Source organism: Theropithecus gelada, chromosome 3 (genome assembly GCF_003255815.1).
Source record: "Theropithecus gelada isolate Dixy chromosome 3, Tgel_1.0, whole genome shotgun sequence".
Classification (NCBI taxonomy): Eukaryota; Metazoa; Chordata; class Mammalia; order Primates; family Cercopithecidae; genus Theropithecus; species Theropithecus gelada.
Window position 1 is genome coordinate 15,557,000 of NC_037670.1, and position 18,805 is coordinate 15,575,804.

Genomic DNA, 18,805 nt, shown 5'->3' on the forward strand with positions numbered 1-18,805 from the left:
AACAAAACCCCAAACCAAAAACAAACAAACAAAAACCCTAAAATTAAGTGGGCGTGGTGGCGCGCGTCTGTAGTCCCAGCTGCTAGGGAGGCTAAAACAGGAGCATCGCCTGAGCCCGGGAGGTGGCGGCTGCAATGAGCTAGGTCCTGAAATTGCACTCCAGCCTGGGCGACAGACGCTGTTTCTTTTCTTTTTTGAGACAGAGTCTCGCTCTAGTCGCCCAGGCTGGAGGGCTGTAGTGCAGAGGTGCGATCTCGGCTCACTGCAACCTCCACTTCCCGGTTCAAGCAATTCTCCTGCCTCAGTTTCCCGAGTAGCTGGGACTACAGGCGCGCACGACCGCGCCCGGCTAATTTTTTGTATTTTTAGTAGAGACAGGGTTTCACCATGCTGGCCAGGCTGGTCTCGAACTCCTGACCTCGTGATCCGCCCGCCTTGGCCTCCCAGAGAGCTGAGATTACGGCGTGAGCCACCGCGCCCGGCCCAGACCCTGTTTCTAAGAAACAAAAAATAAAGGAAAGGCTGGGTCCGCTAGGCCAAGGGCGGCGCAAGGTAGTTGCAGACGGCGAAGCCCACGAAGCGCAGGATTTCTCGGAGCCGAGTCTGTCTTCGGGGGACGGGGATCCCAGACTCCTGCGCCCCCAGGTGCCCCGCTTCTGGAAACGCGTCTGAGGTCAAGCGCAGGACTAGGCGCAGGCCGGGGGCCCTCAACCGGTCGCGCACCGCCTGGCTCTGCCCAGAGTAACAGAGGGCGGAAGAAGCCCTTTTTCCAGCGCGCAGACGCGCGGCCAGCCCAGCCAATCAGCGCGCTCCCTCCGCCGGCCCGACTGGCGCTCTGGTGACGCGCTACGCCGGGCTTCGCCCACGGCTCTTGGGCGACGGCCCCTCCCACACTCGCCGCGCCTGTTAGCTGCGCGCCGCGCTTCTTGTGCGACGGCCCCTGGGCGGCGGCGCGTTCCGGCGCGGCCCTGGCGCGCCCCCTGGCGGCCCGGAGGGGCGCGGCGGGCGCGGCGCTGACCCGGAGGCGGCGGCGGCGGTGCCCGGATGGAGGCACGTCATTGTCCCCCGCCGGGCGGCTGGGCTGTGTGCGGCGGCGGCGGCGGCGGCGGCGGCCGAGGGGGATGGAGCGAGCGCCGAGCCGGGTCAGGTAAGCTCCCGCCTCCTTCCCGCCCGCCGCAAGCCGGCATGGGGCCCGCGCAGCGCCCCGCTCGCCTGGGCAGCCGCTGGCCCGGCCGCCCCTCAGCCGGCGCGGCCCGCCGGGGGCTGGCGCGGCCCCTCGCCCGCCTCCCCCTCCACAGCCGCGGGCCGCCCGGGACCCCGCCGCGCTGGGGGCTGCGGCGCCACCGCCCACCCTGGCCAGGCCGCTGGGGAGGGGGCGGCGGCCGCGGCTGGCGGGCGCCGGGGTAGCCGGGCTGCGCGGGGAGGCCAGGCCCCCTGGTTGCCATGGACACTGCGCTCCCACCCCCACCCGGCCCCAGCCCGCCCCCTCGGCCCGGGGGCCGGGCAGGCAGGCGGGAGGTTCGGGGCGGCCGGGGTGGGCGTGTGCTGGCCGCTGACCGCGGAGCCCGGCGTCCCCGGCCCGCCCGCCGCCCCCCGCGTGGCTGCCACCTCCCGCTCCGGAGCCCCCTCAGAGCCCCGGGCCGGCCTCCCTGCCCCCACTGCATCCCTAATAGAGACAAACTTTTCCCACCTTGGGCGCCCCCTCCCCAGGTCTGGCCACCTGGTTGCTCCGCGGAGAGGCCGAGGTGCCCACGCCGGGCAGAGCGGTCACTCCGAAGGGAGAGGAGAAGCCGGGCGGCGCGTCCCCAAAAGCATGTGTGCCTGCCTAGCGTTTTTTATCTTCGAGGCAGGAAGAGCCAACTTACCTGGGACAGGGGATCCGTTGCAGATGTTGGAAATGAAAATTGGACGGGACAGGTTTTCCCATCTAGGACTTTAACCCCTCTAATATGCATGCAGTGGAGATGACTTTTGTTGAATGGCTCTTAGGAGGCCGTGGGGTCACTTGTTTATGGGAAAACATGTTGGTTATGTAAAATCAATACCCTTACAGCAAAACTGTTTGAGAAACTAGTTAACGCCTCCTTTTCAAGGTAACCACAGAATCCTAGGTTCTCATTTTGGTGGCCTCTGGAAACGTTTTGAAGAGTTGTAAATTTTAAACCTAGTTCTTTTTACTATGTTACTCATTCAAATTGCCTAGGGGAGATGAATGATCAGTTTCACTTATTTGCTTTAAATTAGGGTCAGTTTCACTTTCTTTTCTGTATCTTTGAATCAAGTCTACAGTAAGTATTTGGTTTGTAAAGTTTAAGGCCAGTCGTTTTGTTTACTTAAGTATAATTAAGATCAAGGTTTTGTCTTTTTAAAGCGTGTGTGTTTTCTCTTATAACGGAAATGCTACAAGAACGTGGATTACATTGTTTACGAAGAAGCAGAGTGTAACAGTTTCTTTTTAAGTGTGTTGACATTCTTACCTCATAATGTATGTAGAGTGCCACAGTGTCTAAATAGTGTAACTCTTTTTACAAATGAAAAAAGAATAATGCATTCTAGCGTTTGATAACAAGGGAGACATACCATGTAAGAGACTGGGAATTTTAAGGCTTTGAGTAAAAGACTAGTATTTAAAGCAAAGGAAACACTTGTGAAGTCTCATTCCTCCACACAGATCCAACCTCGATTCATGTTCGTGTTGTTTTTTTGAGACAAGATCTCCCTCTGCTGCCTAGGCTGGAGCACAGTGGCACAATTATAGCTCACTGCCGCCTCAACCTCCTGAGCTCCAGCAGTCCTCCCAGCTCAGCCTCCCAAGTAGGTAGGACTACAGGCACACGCCACCACACCCAGCTTATTTTATTTTATTTTATTTTATTTTATTTTATTTTATTTTATTTTTCTTAAAGAGACAGGGCCACACTGTTGCCCAGGCTAGTCTGGAACTCCTGGGCTCAAGCCATCCTCCTGACTTGGCCTCCCAAAGTGTTAGGATTACAGGCTTGAGCCACCATGCCTCACCTGTAGGTTGTTGTTGTTGTTGTTTTTAATGCTCTTGTAACTTTTGTATATCATCACAAGATGTTGCTTAAAAGTCTTGATATTTTTAACAGTAATATTTAGAAGCTTTACTGAAAGTGCAGAACACATAAGCATATGAATCTTGAGTCCTACATAACATTGTTTAGCTTCAAGAAAGGTTATGTGTGTAGCAGATGGAGTTTAGTTTGATGCCTGGTGGTTTTAGGTCAAGACTTCATTGGCCGAAGATACAGATGAAGACAAATGGGTAGTTTTGGTTTGTTTTTCCACAGTTACAATGCTGTATGGTTAACGATGCCTTGAATTGTGCTTTCCTTAAATTTTTTTCACTTAAGAGGCTTTTGTCCCTTTTAAAAGGTAATTGGAGCAAGTAAAATGGTTTTATTTCGTCATTTGTTAGTGATTGTTCTGAAGGTATGTTTATCCCCCTGTAAATCAAGGTTTTTGCTGCTGTTTAGTGTTACTGTAAATAAGGCTGGATTAACCTTTTCTTATATTTGTTATAACTCTATTTGGGCTTTCTTCTTCTTTTTTTTTTTTTTTTTTTTTTTGAGATGGAGTTTTGCTCTTGTTGCCCAGGCTGGAGTGCAGTTGCATGATCTCGGCTCAGTGCAAGCTCTGCCTCCTGGGTTCAAGCGATTCTCCCACCTCAGCCTCCTGAGTAGCTGGGATTACAGGCATGTGCCACCACCCCTGGTTAATTTTGTTTTTTTAGTAGAGATGGGGTTTCTCCACGTTGGTCAGGCTGGTCTTGAATTCCCGACCTCAGGTGATCTGCCCGCCTTGGCCTCCCAAAGTGCTGGGATTACAGGCGTGAGCCACCATGCCTGGCCTCTTCTTTCTTTTCTTCCTGCATTTTTTTCTTCTGTCCCCACACTGTTTCATAATTTCTTTTAACTGTTAGATGAGGAAAAATGTAAACTGTATTTGGAGGATAAGGCTCAAGCTTTCTTCCTGATTGAGGGTCAGCTACCTTTTATTGATTTAAAATTTCAATTCAGTTTTTTTTCTTAGTTCGTTGAAATTGACAAGCATCTATTATATTTCTACTTGAGTTCAAAAACTTTAAGATTGGTTTTTTTTTGGTGATATTCTTACCCTAGTGATAATCTTACCCTAATTAAAAATTGCACCAGCCTGGCCAACGTAGTGAAACCCAGCTCCACTAAAAATACAAAAATTAGCCGGGTGTGGTGGCACGCACCTGTAGTCCCAGCTACTTGGGAGGCTGAGGCAGGAGAATTGCTTGAACCCAGGAGGTGGAGAAGGTTGCAGTGAGCCGTGACGGCACCATTGCGTTCCAGCCTGGCTGACAGAGCTAGACTTTGTCTCAAAACAAAACAGAACAAACAAATTACAAACAACAAAATTGATGCTTTTAAAAAACAAATTTGGCCAGGCTCTGTGGCTCATGCCTGTAATTCTAGCATTTTGGGAGGCAGAGGCAGGAGGATCATTTGAGGCTAGGAGTTCATGACCCGCCTGGGCAACATAGTGAGACCCTGTCTCTACAAAAAAGAAAAACCCCAGAAAGTTATTGTGAGCAGCCAGTGTGGAAAGTACATGGGTATTTTATTATCCCTACTTCATTGCATGGGTAATACTTTTTTGTACTTTTACAATATCCCCCCCCTTTTTTTTTTTCTTAAAGACAGTCTCGCTCTGTCGCCAGGCTGGAGTGCAGTGGCGCGATCTCAGCTCACTGCAACCTCCGCCTCCCAGGTTCAAGCGATTCTCCTGCTTCAGCCTCCCAAGTAGCTGGGACTACAGACACGCGCCATCATGCCCAGCTAATTTTTGTATTTTTAGTAGATACAGGGTTTCAGCATGTTGGTCAGGATGGTCTCAATCTCCTGACGTCGTGATCCACCTGCCTTGTCCTCCCAAAGTGCTGGTATTACAGGCATGAGCCACTGTGCCCAGCCTCAATATTTTTTAAAAACAAATTTTAAAGGCCATTTCTACTCCAGAGTTTTCTAAGGATCAAATGAGATACTGTATGTAAATCACTCAGCACAAGCTGGTGCTAAAAGCAAACGCTAGTAGTTTTCTGTTTCCAGACTTTGTTCATTAAGTTGTTCTTCACATGTATGGAAAGCTTTCCATATACCAGGTCAGAGAATGTGAATAAGAACATGGTAGAGAGCAGCAAGTAAAACAGCTGTGGAGTAGATGCCAGCACGCTGCCGTAGAAATCAGCACAGGGTGCTGTGGGGGCCTTGAGGAGGGGTTTCTAACCCAGTCTTGGGGGAATGGTAGTGTCAAGGAAAGTGTACCAGAGGAAGTAAATTGTAAACTGAGAAGTGGAAGTGTGAACTGGCTGGAGGTGGAAGGATGGAAAAGAGTCGGAGAAAAGAACAGCATGCGCAGAGCCCAGAGAGAGCAGTGACAAAAAAAAAAAAAAAAAAAGACTTCAGCATGGTGGGAATGTGACAGAGGGGTGTTTGGAGAGGTTATTAGGTCAGACAGTGCTAAGTCCAGGCATTAAAATGTTGTGCTATGGGCAGTTGGGCCACTCCTGAAAGATGTTCTTTCTTCCTTTCCTTTTCTTTTTCTCTTTTTTGAGGCAGAGTCTCGCTCTGTCGCCCAGTCTGGAGTGCAATGGCGTGATCTCGTCTCACTTGAACTCCCAGGTTCAAGCAATTTTCCCTGCCTCAGCCTCCCAAGTAGCTGGGAATACAGGCGTGCGCCAGCACGCCTGGTTAGTGTTTATATTTTTAGTAGAGACGGGGTTTTCCCATGTTGGGTGGTCTCAAACTCCTGGACTCAAGTGATCCACCCAGCTTGGCCTCACAAAATGCTGGGATTACAGGGGTGTGAGCCACTGCACCCGGCCTTTTTTTTTTTTTTTTTTTTTTTTGAGACTCAGTCTTGCTTTGTCACCAAGGCTGGATGTCAGTGGTGCATTCTTGGCTCACTGCAACTTCTGCCTCCTGGGTTCAAGTGATTTTCCTGACTCAGCCTCCCGAGTAGTTGAGATTACAGGCACATGCCACCATGCCCGGTTAATTTTTGTATTTTTGGTAGAGATGAGGTTTCACCATGTTGGCCAGACTGGTCTCAAACGCCTGACCTCAGGTGATTCACCTGCCTCGGCCTCCCAAAATGCTGGGATTACAGGTGTGCACCACCATGCCCGGCTAATTTTTGTTTTTCGTAGAGACAAGGTTTCACCATGTTGGCCAGGCTGGTCTCAAACTCCTGACCTCAAGCGATCTGCCCTTGGCCTCCCAAGGTGCTGGATGGAATTATAGGCGCGAGCCACCGCACCTGGCCTCCTGAAAGGTTTTCTACACAGGAGTGGCATGTAGATGTGGCTGTTGTTGGGCACTTTCAGAAATATCCCTAACAGCATTCTTTTGACAAGGTGGCATAACCAGAAGGAAGCCTGGCTGGGAATGCTGGACCTGGCTCTCAGTCCCAGTTGCTGACTGGTTGCTGACTCGTTGGGGTCACAGTTGCTTCATTTTATAGGCCCTGGGGATTCCGTCTGATCTCTCATAGGTTCCTTATGAAAATCAAGTTAATGTATGTCCAGCAGTTGATGCAATGCCCAACACATAGAAAATGCTCAATTACTGTTAGCCCTAATATTTTAAAATAGGACTCAGAGAGAAAATTATAATCAATCCCTTTCGTAACAGATATTTGTGTTCGAGTTTGATGTCAGTAATGGCTTACGGGTTTTGTTTAAAAAGTCATACATTCCATATAAACGGGCCTCTTAGGAAAAATGGTTTGTTTTAAAGGTGAGATCTCTATAATTGTAATTTTTAAAAATATTATGTACTTCACTTGATGCCATTTGCACTTTAAGCACAAAATTAAGTCTAGATTTTCTGTGTGTAGTTGACGCTTTTCTCAGAGGTATTATACTCAAATTGAAGATTTAGTCAAATATATTCTGTGTATAATTTTTCTAGTTTTAAGCAGTAGAGAAGGAAAATATAGGTACTTAGTAAATAAATAGAATTGAAAATGGAAATGCCCAATTATAAACTGAAACGCCAGACTTTTAGGGGGCATGAAATGAAATGAGAAGTTCTTCTAATCAAATACTTCACTGAAGATTTTAAAATAAAGATTGTTGACATTCAGATTATCATGATGCTAAATGTCCCAAGGAGATTATTACAAACATGTTAGAAAGTGCTATTGTTTTTATATTTGGGTGATATGTTTGAAAATAACTTTAAAATGACTGGGAACGATTTTCCAAGATCTAGTGGTAGGGTAAGGAGATTGCTTTTCTCACCTGATGAAGCAAATATATACTTTTCTTCTTTTGCAGAGTTGAACAATGACCATAGTTGACAAAGCTTCTGAATCTTCAGACCCATCAGCCTATCAGAATCAGCCTGGCAGCTCTGAGGCAGTCTCACCTGGAGACATGGATGCAGGTTCTGCCAGCTGGGGTGCTGTGTCTTCATTAAATGATGTGTCAAATCACACACTTTCTTTAGGACCAGTACCTGGTGCTGTAGTTTATTCAAGTTCATCTGTACCTGATAAATCAAAACCATCACCACAAAAGGATCAAGGTACTGTTTTTCAAAAGAGAGAATTACCGCCAGAAACTCCTGTGTAAATGCTGTTGGTGACTTGGTGGTTTCAGAGAGGGGCTTATTTTGCAAGGCATGAGGCCACCTGAGTAGCCAGCAGAGTTGCATTACTCGATGGGCTTTGTTTTCCTGTTACTTGTCCGTGTTTGACAACAAAGTAGCTTGTTTTTGTTACTAGAATATTATTAGTTTCTTTTATTCCAATTTTTTTAAGGGTAAACTTTGTTTTGGTGAGAATTGAGATGGGCAAGCATTACATTAACTTGTTAACCAGTAGTTATTCTAGTTCCCTAAGTAGATGACTTTTACAAATTTTGAAGATGTTTTGTAAAATGGTTGTCTTTTGACAAATGAACTTTGCCCAGTTTTTTTGTTTTTGTTTTTTTCCTGGCAGTTAAAAATCATTCATAGTAATAAAGCTCTTCGAAAGAGAGCAGATAGGCCAGACATGGTGGCTCACACCTGTAATCCCAGCACTTTGGGAGGCCGAGGCAGGCGGATCACCTGAGGTCAGGAGTTTGAGACCAGTCTGGCCAATATGGTGAGACCCTGTCTCCACTAAAAATACAAAAATTAGCCAGGCATGGTGGTGTGTGCCTGTAATCCCAGCTACTTGGGAGGCTGAGGCAGGAGAATCGCATAAACCTGGGAGGCAGTGGTTGCAGTGAGCCCGAGATCGCACCATTGCACTTCAGCCTGGGCAACAGAGCGAGACTCTGTCTCAAAAAGAAAAAAGAAAAAAGAAAAAAAAGAGAGTATATAACACAAATGTTACATTTGTTATGATGATACAAATGTGGTTACATTTGTTAAAACTCATCCAGATAAATGAGACATTAACACTTTAAGTTGGTACTTCAAGACTTTTGGATTTGAGGACATGAAGATTTGAAATACAGTAGAATTTCCTAGTTAGATTGTTGTTTGGCTTAGAGTGTGTAGCCCAGGACAGCTTTGAATGCAGTCCAACACAGATGCGTAAACTTTCTTAAAAACAGTGAGTTTTTTTGTGGTTTTTTTTTTTTTTTTTTTTTTTTTTTAAGGCTCATCAGCTATTGTTAGTGTTAGTGTATTTTATGTGTGGCCCAAGAAAATTCTTCTTCCAGTGTGGCACGGGGAAGCCAAAAGATTGGACACCCCGTGGCTTCGAGTAGTTTGATCGCCATGTTGTTTTGAGTCCTTTTAGCAAATTTCTTTTTTTTTTTTTTGAGACAGAGTCTGGCTCTGTCACCCATTCTGGAATGCAGTGATGCAATGGTGTAGTCTCGGCTCACTGCAATCTGCCTGCCGGGGTCAAGCAGTTCTCCTACCTCAGCCTCCTGAGTAGCTGGGAGTACAGGTGTGCGCCACCACGCCCGGCTAATTTTTTGTGTTTTTAATAGAGATGGGGTTTCACCATGCTGGCCAGGCTGGTTTCAAACTTATGATCCACCCGCCACGGCCTCCGAAAGTGCTGGGATTACAGGTGTGAGCCACTGCGCCCAGACAACAGTAAGTTTCATATTGTGATGTGGGCGTGGGTGTTGCAGTTTGGCTTGCTGAAAGTGTTCTGAGTAGGGGGAAGTTTATATTATGAAACACAACCTAATCGAATGTTGCACATAGAGGTGGAAAGTCCTTCGGCTTCTCTCCAGCAGCACTTTCCCACAGGACCTCTTTCTCCACGGCCTTCAACCTCCTGTCATGTTGCTTGGACTCCTCTCTCTTCTTAGGACTTAACTCACATCTCCCCACTCTGCCCTTCTTTGGGGCTCCCATCTCATTCTCTACAGAATCCTTTCTTTTGTCCTAATTTTGCTCTCCTTTCCCCACCAAGCTGCAGCCTGCCTACGCCTGCCTAAATAACCACTAATATCTCTCTTCAAATGGAGAATGATTCTACGTGGCATCTCAGCCTTTTTTTTTTTTTTTTGAGATGGAGTCTCGCTCTGTCGCCCAGGCTAGAGTGTGGTGGCGCCATCTTGGCTCACTGCAACCTCTGCCTCCTGGGTTCACATCATTCTCCTGCCTCAGCCTCCCAAGTAGCTGGGACTACAGGCGCCCGCCACCACGCCTGGCTTATTTTTTGTATTTTTAGTAGAGACGGGGTTTCACCGTGTTAGCCAGGATGGTCTCCATCTCCTGACCTCGTGATCCGCCCGCCTTGGCCTCCCTAAGTGGTGGGATTACAGGCGTGAGCCACCGCGCCCAGCCCAGTCTCAGCCTTTTGTTAGAACACTGGGGGACTGCCAAAGCCTTTGAAAAATTAGTGTTACCATTGATGATTTTCAGCTTTCCTAAATAAGTTGTTTCTTGAGCTTCAGCTGAGTTCCATTGTCATACTTAGTTATTAGTAATCTGTTGATAATCTTCAAAATGGATAAAACCTTTTCAGGTCACAGGTAATCTACTCACAAGTGTGTACAGTGGTTCCTGACAGCCTAAATTCAAAGCCCGCTTCCTTAATGGTAAAATAGGGATGACATCGGTACCAACCATTAGAATTGCAACCATTTGGCTTAGTAAGGGCTCCCTACATGAGATGACAAGGAGGACAGTTATGATGGCACTGAATATGCATCCATGGCAAATGTTACAAGGAGTCAAATTTATCTCATTCTTTCTATTGATTGTGTTATTTTTTAAATGTTCAAAGTGGATATAAAAGAGTAATCATAATGAACTTTCATGTGGTCATCAACCAACTTTGACATTTATCAACTTATGGCCAGTTATACTAGCACCTACTTACCTCCCCACGACATGATCTTAAATCCAATACTTCATCTTTCACTTGTATTTTAGTGTATACATCTAAAGAGTTTTTTCTAAAAGTCAAAAATGTCTTCATATGAAAATGCCATTCAGTATTCATATTTCTTTGGTTGTTTTATGTATATATAAATATATACATACATAAAATATTCATAAAATGTGTATATATGTATTTTTTAAGCAGTTGTTCAGAGCAACATCCAAATGAAGTCTACACTTTGCATTTGGTAGATATATCTCTCAAGTTTCTTTTAATCTGTAACCCTCTCCCCTTTCTGTCCTTGCAGTTTGTTTATTGGAAAAACCAGATCATTGAAAATTTCTCATGTTCTGGCTTCTGTCATTTAAAATGTCCCTCTTCCCCCTGTATTTCAGGCAGGCTGGTCATGAGATTACGGATCTTGAACAGATTGAGGTTTGACCAAGTGTTACTATTTATTTAGCTTCAGTATGCAAAGCTTTGTTTCTGACTCTTTCTTGTTTATTTTTCTAGCCCTAGGTGATGGCATCGCTCCTCCACAGAAAGTTCTTTTCCCATCAGAGAAGATTTGTCTTAAGTGGCAGCAAACTCATAGAGTTGGAGCTGGGCTCCAGAATTTGGGCAATACCTGTTTTGCCAATGCAGCACTGCAGTGTTTAACTTACACACCACCTCTCGCCAATTACATGCTCTCACATGAACACTCCAAAACATGTAAGTGTTCTGCGTTGTGTTTGTAGAGTTGTAGTATGCTAACCTACTTTCATTTTTTCCTCTGAAATGAAAGTGAAGAGTGCTATGATTACTAAGAAGTTGGTTTATTCTTTTAGAAACCAAGGAGGAGAATTCATTATTGGTATTCAGGTTGCTTAAAAAACATTTTGCACCTAATTGGACCTGTGAAGGTATTTAAAAAGGAACATTTTATCAGCATTTGGCATTTCTGAACTCCTTGTTGGTTTTCTACACTTACTAAAAAAAAGTGACAGAAATATCTGACATTAGCTGGGCTCACACCTGTAATCCCAGCACTTTGAGAGACAGAGGAGAGAGGATCACTCGAGCCCAAGAGTTGGAGACCAACCTGGACAACATAGTGAGACCCCCTCTCTACTAAAAATAAAAATAAAAAAAAAATTAGACTAGTGTGGCAGCACACACCTCTGGTCCCAGCTACTCAGGAGGCTGAGGCAGGAAGGTCACCTGAGTCCGGAAGGTTGAGACTGCAGTGAGCTGTGATTGCACTGCTGTACTTCAGCCTGGGCAACAGAAAGAGACCCTGTCTCAACAACAGCAACAACAAAAGTCTGATGCCAGCAACTTGGAACAAGCAGAGTTAAGAAATCCTGCCTCTCCTGGCATTTATACCATGTTGGAAGGCTTGATTCATTTACAGGCTTGTAAGCCTTAGAGGAGAGGGACTTTCTCGCCACTGCCCCCAACCTCCTAGAATTCAGACTAGACTTTCCCTTTAGCATTTGAGAACCTCATCTTCAACATACATGGCAGGAAATCAGTTAAAACTTATTAAAATGTCTTTAATTAGATGGAAGCCAACTCAGTGGTTGACTATTAACCTTCAGGATTTGGAACATCCATTTTTGAGGTTTTGGCCTTCTCCATATGTTGTAAATATCCTTCATTCTTTATAAATGCAGTCTCCCTCTTCTTTGATCTAAATTAATGGCTCAGATTCATGTGTGTATGTTCTGGTGCTATTCGTTAGTTACTAGGATTAAAGAAAAAAAAAATCCTTGGTTTCTTTTTGAATAGTTCTTTACTTAATGGAGAATATAAATTGGTTATTTTAAAACAGATTTTTTTTTTTCCTCCAAAGAGCCAAGTAATGCTTGTGAAGAATTTGGAAAGTACAGAAAAATTTAAAGAAACCAAAGAAAAATCACCTAGAATCTCACCACCTACCTAGAGGTGTTTGTTATACCAAGGGGTTTTAAATTACAGAATGAACGTTCTGTTTGCCCTCATTTTCTCTCTTTCTAAGTCCATAATTCATTCCCCACAGACAGCTTTCCTCTCACTTTTGCGCTTAATGAAAGTAGGGTGTGGATGAAAACCCAGCACTAGCACCTGGACAGCAAGAGAGAGGACCAAGACAAAATTCAGAAGCTCCCGGTGTCCAGAATTAGGTGCCTATCTTTTATGCTACTGGTAGTTTTTGCGCTTGCTTCCTCCCTCCCTTCCTCCCTCCCTCCCTCTCTTTCTCTCTCTCTTTTCCCAGCTTTACTGAGATGTGATTGATATATACCAAATTACACATATTTAAAATATATAATTTGATGAATTTTGACATCTGTATGCACCCATGAAACTAGCATCAAGATCAAGCTAATGAACATGTTCATAACCCTCAAAAGTTCCCTGATGCCCCTTTGAAATCACCCTTTCCATCGTTTCCCCACCCTCATCCGCTCCTGCCAGGCAACTACTGATCTGCTTTCTGTCACTATAGATGAATTAGTTTAGATTTTCTAGAATGTTGCTTATGTGGAATTGTACAGTGTATGTTCTTACATTATCTTGCTTCCTTCACTCAGCATAATTCCTTCAACATTATTCCATTTGTGCCATGTAGCATCACTTCATCGTATTGTTGAGTAGGATTCCATTTTATGGCTAGATCACAATTTGTTTCTCCATTCGTCTGTTGATGGGCATCTGGGTCATTTTTCACTTTGTGCCATTACAAATTAAGCTGCTATGAACATTTGCAAACAAGCCTTTGTTAGGATATGTTTTCATTTCTCTTAGGTAAATATCTAGGTGTAAAATGGCTTGGTCCTGGGGTGGGTGTGTACTTTAACATTTTAAGAGACTTCCAAACTTTCCAAAAGGGATTGCAGTGTTTTTTAGTCCCACCCCTGGTGAATGATGCTTCCATTTGCTCCACATCCTTCCCAATACTTGGGGTGGTCAGTGTTCTTCAGTTTTAGCCATCTCCATAGGTGTGTAGTGTGGTAGTATTTTGTTGGGGTTTTAATTTGTACTTTCATAATGAATAATGCTGAACCTCTTTTCTTTTTTGTTTTGTTTTTGTTTTTGAACATCTTTTCATGTGGTTATTTGCCATCTGTATATTTCCTTTGCTAAAAATGCCTGTTGAAATCTTTTGCCCATTTGAAAACTGGTGGTTTTCTTATTGTTGAGCTTAGAGAGTTCTTTATATATTCTCGATATAAGTCTTTTATTATATAGGCTGGGATTTGTCTTTTGATTCTTTTCAGCGTCTTTTATAGAGTGCATTTTTTGTTTTGGGAAATTTCATTTTTTTTTTTTTTAATTCATTGTGCTATAGGTGTTTTAAGAAATCTTGGCTGAGTGCGTGGTTCATGCCTGTAATCCCAGCACTTGGGGAGGCTGAGGCAGGTAGATCACTTGAGCCCAGGTTTTCAAGACTAGCCTGGGCAACATAGGGAGAACTCATCTCTATATAAAAAAATCAAAAATTAGGCCAGGTGTGGTGGTTCATGCCTGTAATCCACTGTTTTGGTAGGCTGAGACTGGTGGCTCACTTGAGTTCAGTAGTTTGAGACCAATTTGGGCAACATGGTGAAACCCTGTCTCTATAAAAAATACAAAAATCAGCTGGGCTTAGCGGTGCGCGCCTGTAGTCCCAGCTGCTTGGGAGACTGAGGTGGGCAGATCACGTGAGCCCAGGAGGTTGAGGCTGCAGTGAGCTGTGATTGTGCCACTTTATTCCAGTCTGGGTGACAGTAAGACCATGTCTCACGGAAAAAAAAAAAAGTCTTTGCCTACCTACAGGCCACAAGTATTTTTCCTGTATTTTCTTCTAGAAGTCTTACAGTTTTAGCTTTTTTTAGGGGGGTCAGTGATCCATTTTGAGTTGATTTTTGTTTGTGGTGTGAAGATGGAGCAAGTTTATTTTTTGGCACATGGATGTTCAGTTGTTCCAGCACCGTTTGTTGGAAGGATAATCCTTTTGCCACTAAATTGTCTTCGCACCTTTATCAAAAATCAGTTGGTTGAAGCACCAGAGACAGAAGAAAAAAAATCAGTAAACCGTATAAATATGATCTATTTCTGGATTCTATTATGTTGTACTGATCACTTGTTTATCTTGACACCATAGCACAATATCTTGATTACTATATATTTTAAAGTTTTGTGGCCAATTCAGTGGCTCATGTCTGTAATTCCAGTGTTTTGAGAGGCCGAGGCAGGAGGACTGTTTGAACCCAGGAGTTTGAGACCAGCCTGGGCAACATGTCAAGACTCTGTCTCTACAAAAAAAAAAAAATTAGCTGCATCTGGGAACTCATGCCTCTGGTCCTCGTTACTTGGGAGGCTGAGGCAGGAGGATTGCTTGAGCCTAGGAGTTTGAGGCTGCCGCAAGCTATGATTGCACCACTGTATTACAGCCTGAGTGACAGAGTGAGACGCTGTCTCAAAAAAAAAGTTTTGGAACCAGGTAAGTTCTCCAGCTTTGTTCTTTCTCCGAGTTACTCGGTAGCCTGGGCAACATTGTGAGACCTCATCTTTACAAAAAATAAAAAAAATTCGCTGGGTGTGGTGGCAAGCGCCATAGTCCCAGCTACTTGGGAGACTGAGGTGAGAGGCTCGCTTCAGCTCGGGAGGTGGTGACTACAGTGAGCCATGATCTGCAGCTGCACTGCAGCCTGCGCGACAGAGTGAGATCCTGTGTCAACCAAAATAAAAAAGTTGTTCTGGCTGTTCATGGTTGCTTGGCCATTTGTATTTTCAAATGAATTTTAGAATCACTTTGAGAATTTCTACAAATAATCTTCCTGGTATTTTGATTGGGACTGTACTGAATCTTTAAATCAATTTGATGTGAATTGACATCTAAACAATATTATTTTCCGACTCACAAGCAAGGTATACCTATTTATTTAGGCCTGGTTTTTTTGTTTTTTTGTTTTTTTTGAGACAGTCTTGCTCTGTTGCCCAGGCTGGAGTGCAGTGGTGCACAGTCACGACTCACTGCAGCCTTCAGCTCCTTGGCTCAAGGGATCCCCCTGCCTCAGCCTTGTGAATAGCCAGGGCTACAGGCATGTGCTACAACACTTAGCTACTTCTTTATTTTTTTGTAAAAACAGTCTTACCATGTTGCCCAGGCTCGTCTTGAACTCCTGCGCTCAAGCAGTTCTCTTGCCTCAGCCTTTTTTTGTTTTTGTTTTTGTTTTTCTTTTTCTTTTGAGATGGAGTCTCGCTCTGTTGCCCGGGCTGGAGTGCAGTGATGCGATCTTGGCTCACTGCAGGCTCTACCTCCCGAGTTCACACTATTCTCCTGCCTCAGCCTCCCGAGTAGCTGGGACTACAGGCGCCCACCACCACACCTGGCTAATTTTTTGTATTTTTAGTAGAGACGGGGTTTCACCATGTTAGCCAGGATGGTCTTGATCTGCTGACCTCGTGATCCACCTGTCTCGGCCTCCCAAAGTGCTGGGATTACAGGTGTGAGCCACCGCGCCTGGCCCTTTTTTTTTTTTGAGACGGAATCTCAGTCTGTTGTCCAAGCTGGAGTGCAGTGCCACTGTCTTCACTCACTGTAACCTCTACCCCTTGGGTTTAAGTGACTCTCCTGCCTCAGCCTCCCAGGTATCTGGGATTACAGGCATGCACCATCACACCTAGCTAATTTTTGTATTTTTAGTAGAGTTGGGGTTTCACAGTGTTGGCCGGGCTGGTCTCAAACTCCTGACCTCAAGTGATCTGCCTGACTCGTCCTCCCAAAGTGCTGGTATTACAGGCATGAGCCACTGTGCCCAGCCTCTTGCCTTAGCCTTTCAGAGTGTTGGAATTTCAGGCATGAGCCACTGTGCCTGGCCTAGGCCATCTTTAGTTTCTCATTGCCCAGGCTGGAGTGCAATGGCACAATCTTGGCTCACTGCAACCTCTGCCTTCTGGGTTCAAGCAATTCTCCTGCCTCAGCCTCATGAGTAGCTGAGATTACAGGTGCCTACCATCAAGCCTGGCTAATTTTTGTATTTTTAGTAGAGACAGGGTTTCACCCTGTTGGCCAAGCTGGCCTTGAACTCCTGACCTCAAGTGATCCACCTGCCTTGGCCTCCCAAAGTGCTGGGATTACAGGGGTTGAGCCACTGCACCCAGCTGGGATAAATATTTTCATTAACTATTATACAAAGGGTATTTTATTTTTAAAATTTCAACTTCCTGATCGTTTATTGCTAGCCTATAGAAATACTATGTTTTTCAGATTTTGATCTTATATCTTGGAATCTTGCTTAAGTCACTTACTAATTCTAGTAGTTTTTTTAAAGATCCCTTAGTGTTTTATAGATGCAACCATGTGATATGTGAATAAAGATAATTTTACTTCTCCATTTCCAGTCTGTGTAGGTTCTTTTTTTCTTTTTCTTGCTGTTTTGTTCTGATTAAGAGACCTCCATTACGTTGTTAAATAGAGGTGATAAGAGTAAAAATCCAAGTCTCTTTCTCAGCCTTAGAGGAAAAGCATTCAGTCTTTCACCATTAAGCATGGTGTTGTAGGTTTTTCATAGATACCTTTTACCAGGTTGAGTTGTTTGATGCTTGAATGTTAAACCAACTGTGCATTCCTGAGATGACTCACACTTGGTCATGATACATTACTCTATGTATTACTGGCTTTGATTTGCTAAAATTATAAACAATTTTGTCTTAATGAGTGTTATTAGTCTATAGTTTCTTATAATGCCTTTTTTTTTCTTGTTTTGTCGTTAGGGTAATGTTGGCATCATGGCAAGTGTTGGGATATATTTTGTTCACTTCTATTTCCTGGAAGAGTTTGTACAGAATTGATGTTATTTCTTCTTTAAATGTTTGGTAGATTTCAGCAGTGAAGCCATCTGGGCCTTGCAGTTTCTCATGGACAGGTTTTAAACTACATATTTAATTTCTTCTTTTCTCTCTTTTGTTTCTTAGAAATCAGGATCTTGCTCTTTTGCCCAGGCTGGAGTACAGTGGCAAGATCATACTGCAGCCTCCACCTCCTGGGCTCCAGCAATGCTCCCACCTCAGCTTCCTGAGTAGCTAGGACTAGAGGTGTACATCACCACACACAGCTAATTTTTAAATTATTTTTGTAGAAATGAGGTCTCACTATGTTGCTCAGGCTACTCTTGAACTCCTGACTTCAAATGATCCTCCCTGCTTGGCCTCCAAAAGTGCTGGGATTATGCCACCATACTCAGCTTTCTCTCTTTTTTGTTTGGTCAATCTGACAAGAAGTTTTTAATCTTACTGATCTTCTCAAAGAATGAGCTCTTGGTTTCATTGTTATAGTTTTCTGTTTTATTGACGTTTGTTGTTATTGTCATTATTCCCTTTCTTCTGCTTACTTTGGATTTAATGTGCTCTGTTCCAGTTTCTTAAGGTGGAGTCTTAGGTCATTTGATTTGAGATCTTTCTTCTTTTCCAATGTAAGTGTTAAATGCTATAAATTTCCCTATGAGTGGTACTTTAGTTGTATCCCAAACATGTTGATATGTCGTGTGTCAATTTTTTTTTTTTTTTTTTTTAAAGACAGGGTCTCACTCAGTTTGTTGCCTAGGCTGGAGTGCAGTGGTGCCATCATAGCTCACTGCACCCTCAACCTTCTGGGTTCAAGTGTTCCTCTCACCTCAGCTTCCCAGGTAGCTGACACTATAGACATGCACCACCATGCCTGGCTATTTTTTTTTTTTTTTTTTTTGAGACAGTCTTGCTCTGTTGCCACGCCAGAGTGCAGTAGTGCGATCTTGGCTCACTGCAACCTCCACCTCCTGGGTTCAGTCGATTCTCCTGCCTCAGCCTCCTGAGTAGCTGGGATTACAGGTGCACGCCATCACACCCAGCTAATTTTTGTATTTTTAGTAGAGATGGGGTTTAACCATGTTGGCCAGGGTGGTCTCTATCTCTTGACCTTGTGATCTGCCCGCCTCAGCCTCCCAAAGTGCTGGGATTACAGGCATGAGTCACCGTGCCCAGCCTAATTTCTTTTTTTTAAATAGAGATAGGGTCTCGCTAAGTTGCTCAGGCTTGTCTCAAATTCCTGACTTCAAGACAGTTGCCTTGAACTCCTGGCACCCAGGCTAGAGTACAGTGGCATGCTCTTGGTTCACGAAGCCTCCACCGTTCAAGTACAAGTGATTCTCGTACCTCAGCCTCCTGAACAGCTGGGATTACAGGCATGTGCCACCACACCTAATTTTTGTATTTTTTAGTAGTGATGGGGTTTTGCCCATGTTGGCTAGGCTGCTCTTGAACTCCTGACCTCAGGTGATCCACCCGCCTCGGCCTCCCAGAGTGCTGGGATTATAGGTCTGAGCCACTGCACCTGACCTGTTATGCCCTCTTGATGAACTCACTTGGTTATCATTTATGAAATGACCCTTCGTCCCAAGTAATTTTCTTGGCTCTGAAATCTACTTCATCTGAGATAAATTTAGCCACCCCAAGCTGGGCATGATGGCTCATACCTATAATCCCA

The 18,805-nt window shown here is 44.6% G+C and overlaps 1 protein-coding gene across 2 annotated transcripts in view; it reads left to right on the plus strand.

Moving 5' to 3' along the window:
• The first annotated feature begins 1,021 nt into the window (after positions 1-1,021).
• Positions 1,022-18,805, plus strand: part of USP42 (ubiquitin specific peptidase 42) — a 57,681-nt gene continuing 39,897 nt past the window's right edge. The window contains exons 1-3 of one of the 2 annotated variants that reach the window (XM_025378388.1): positions 1,022-1,147; positions 7,331-7,580; positions 10,849-11,049. In XM_025378388.1, the coding sequence (XP_025234173.1) occupies positions 7,340-7,580; positions 10,849-11,049 (442 nt within the window). In that variant the 5' untranslated portion in view covers positions 1,022-1,147; positions 7,331-7,339. The remainder of the gene's footprint in view (positions 1,148-7,330; positions 7,581-10,848; positions 11,050-18,805) is intronic. The other variant, XM_025378389.1, reaches the window with a different exon arrangement.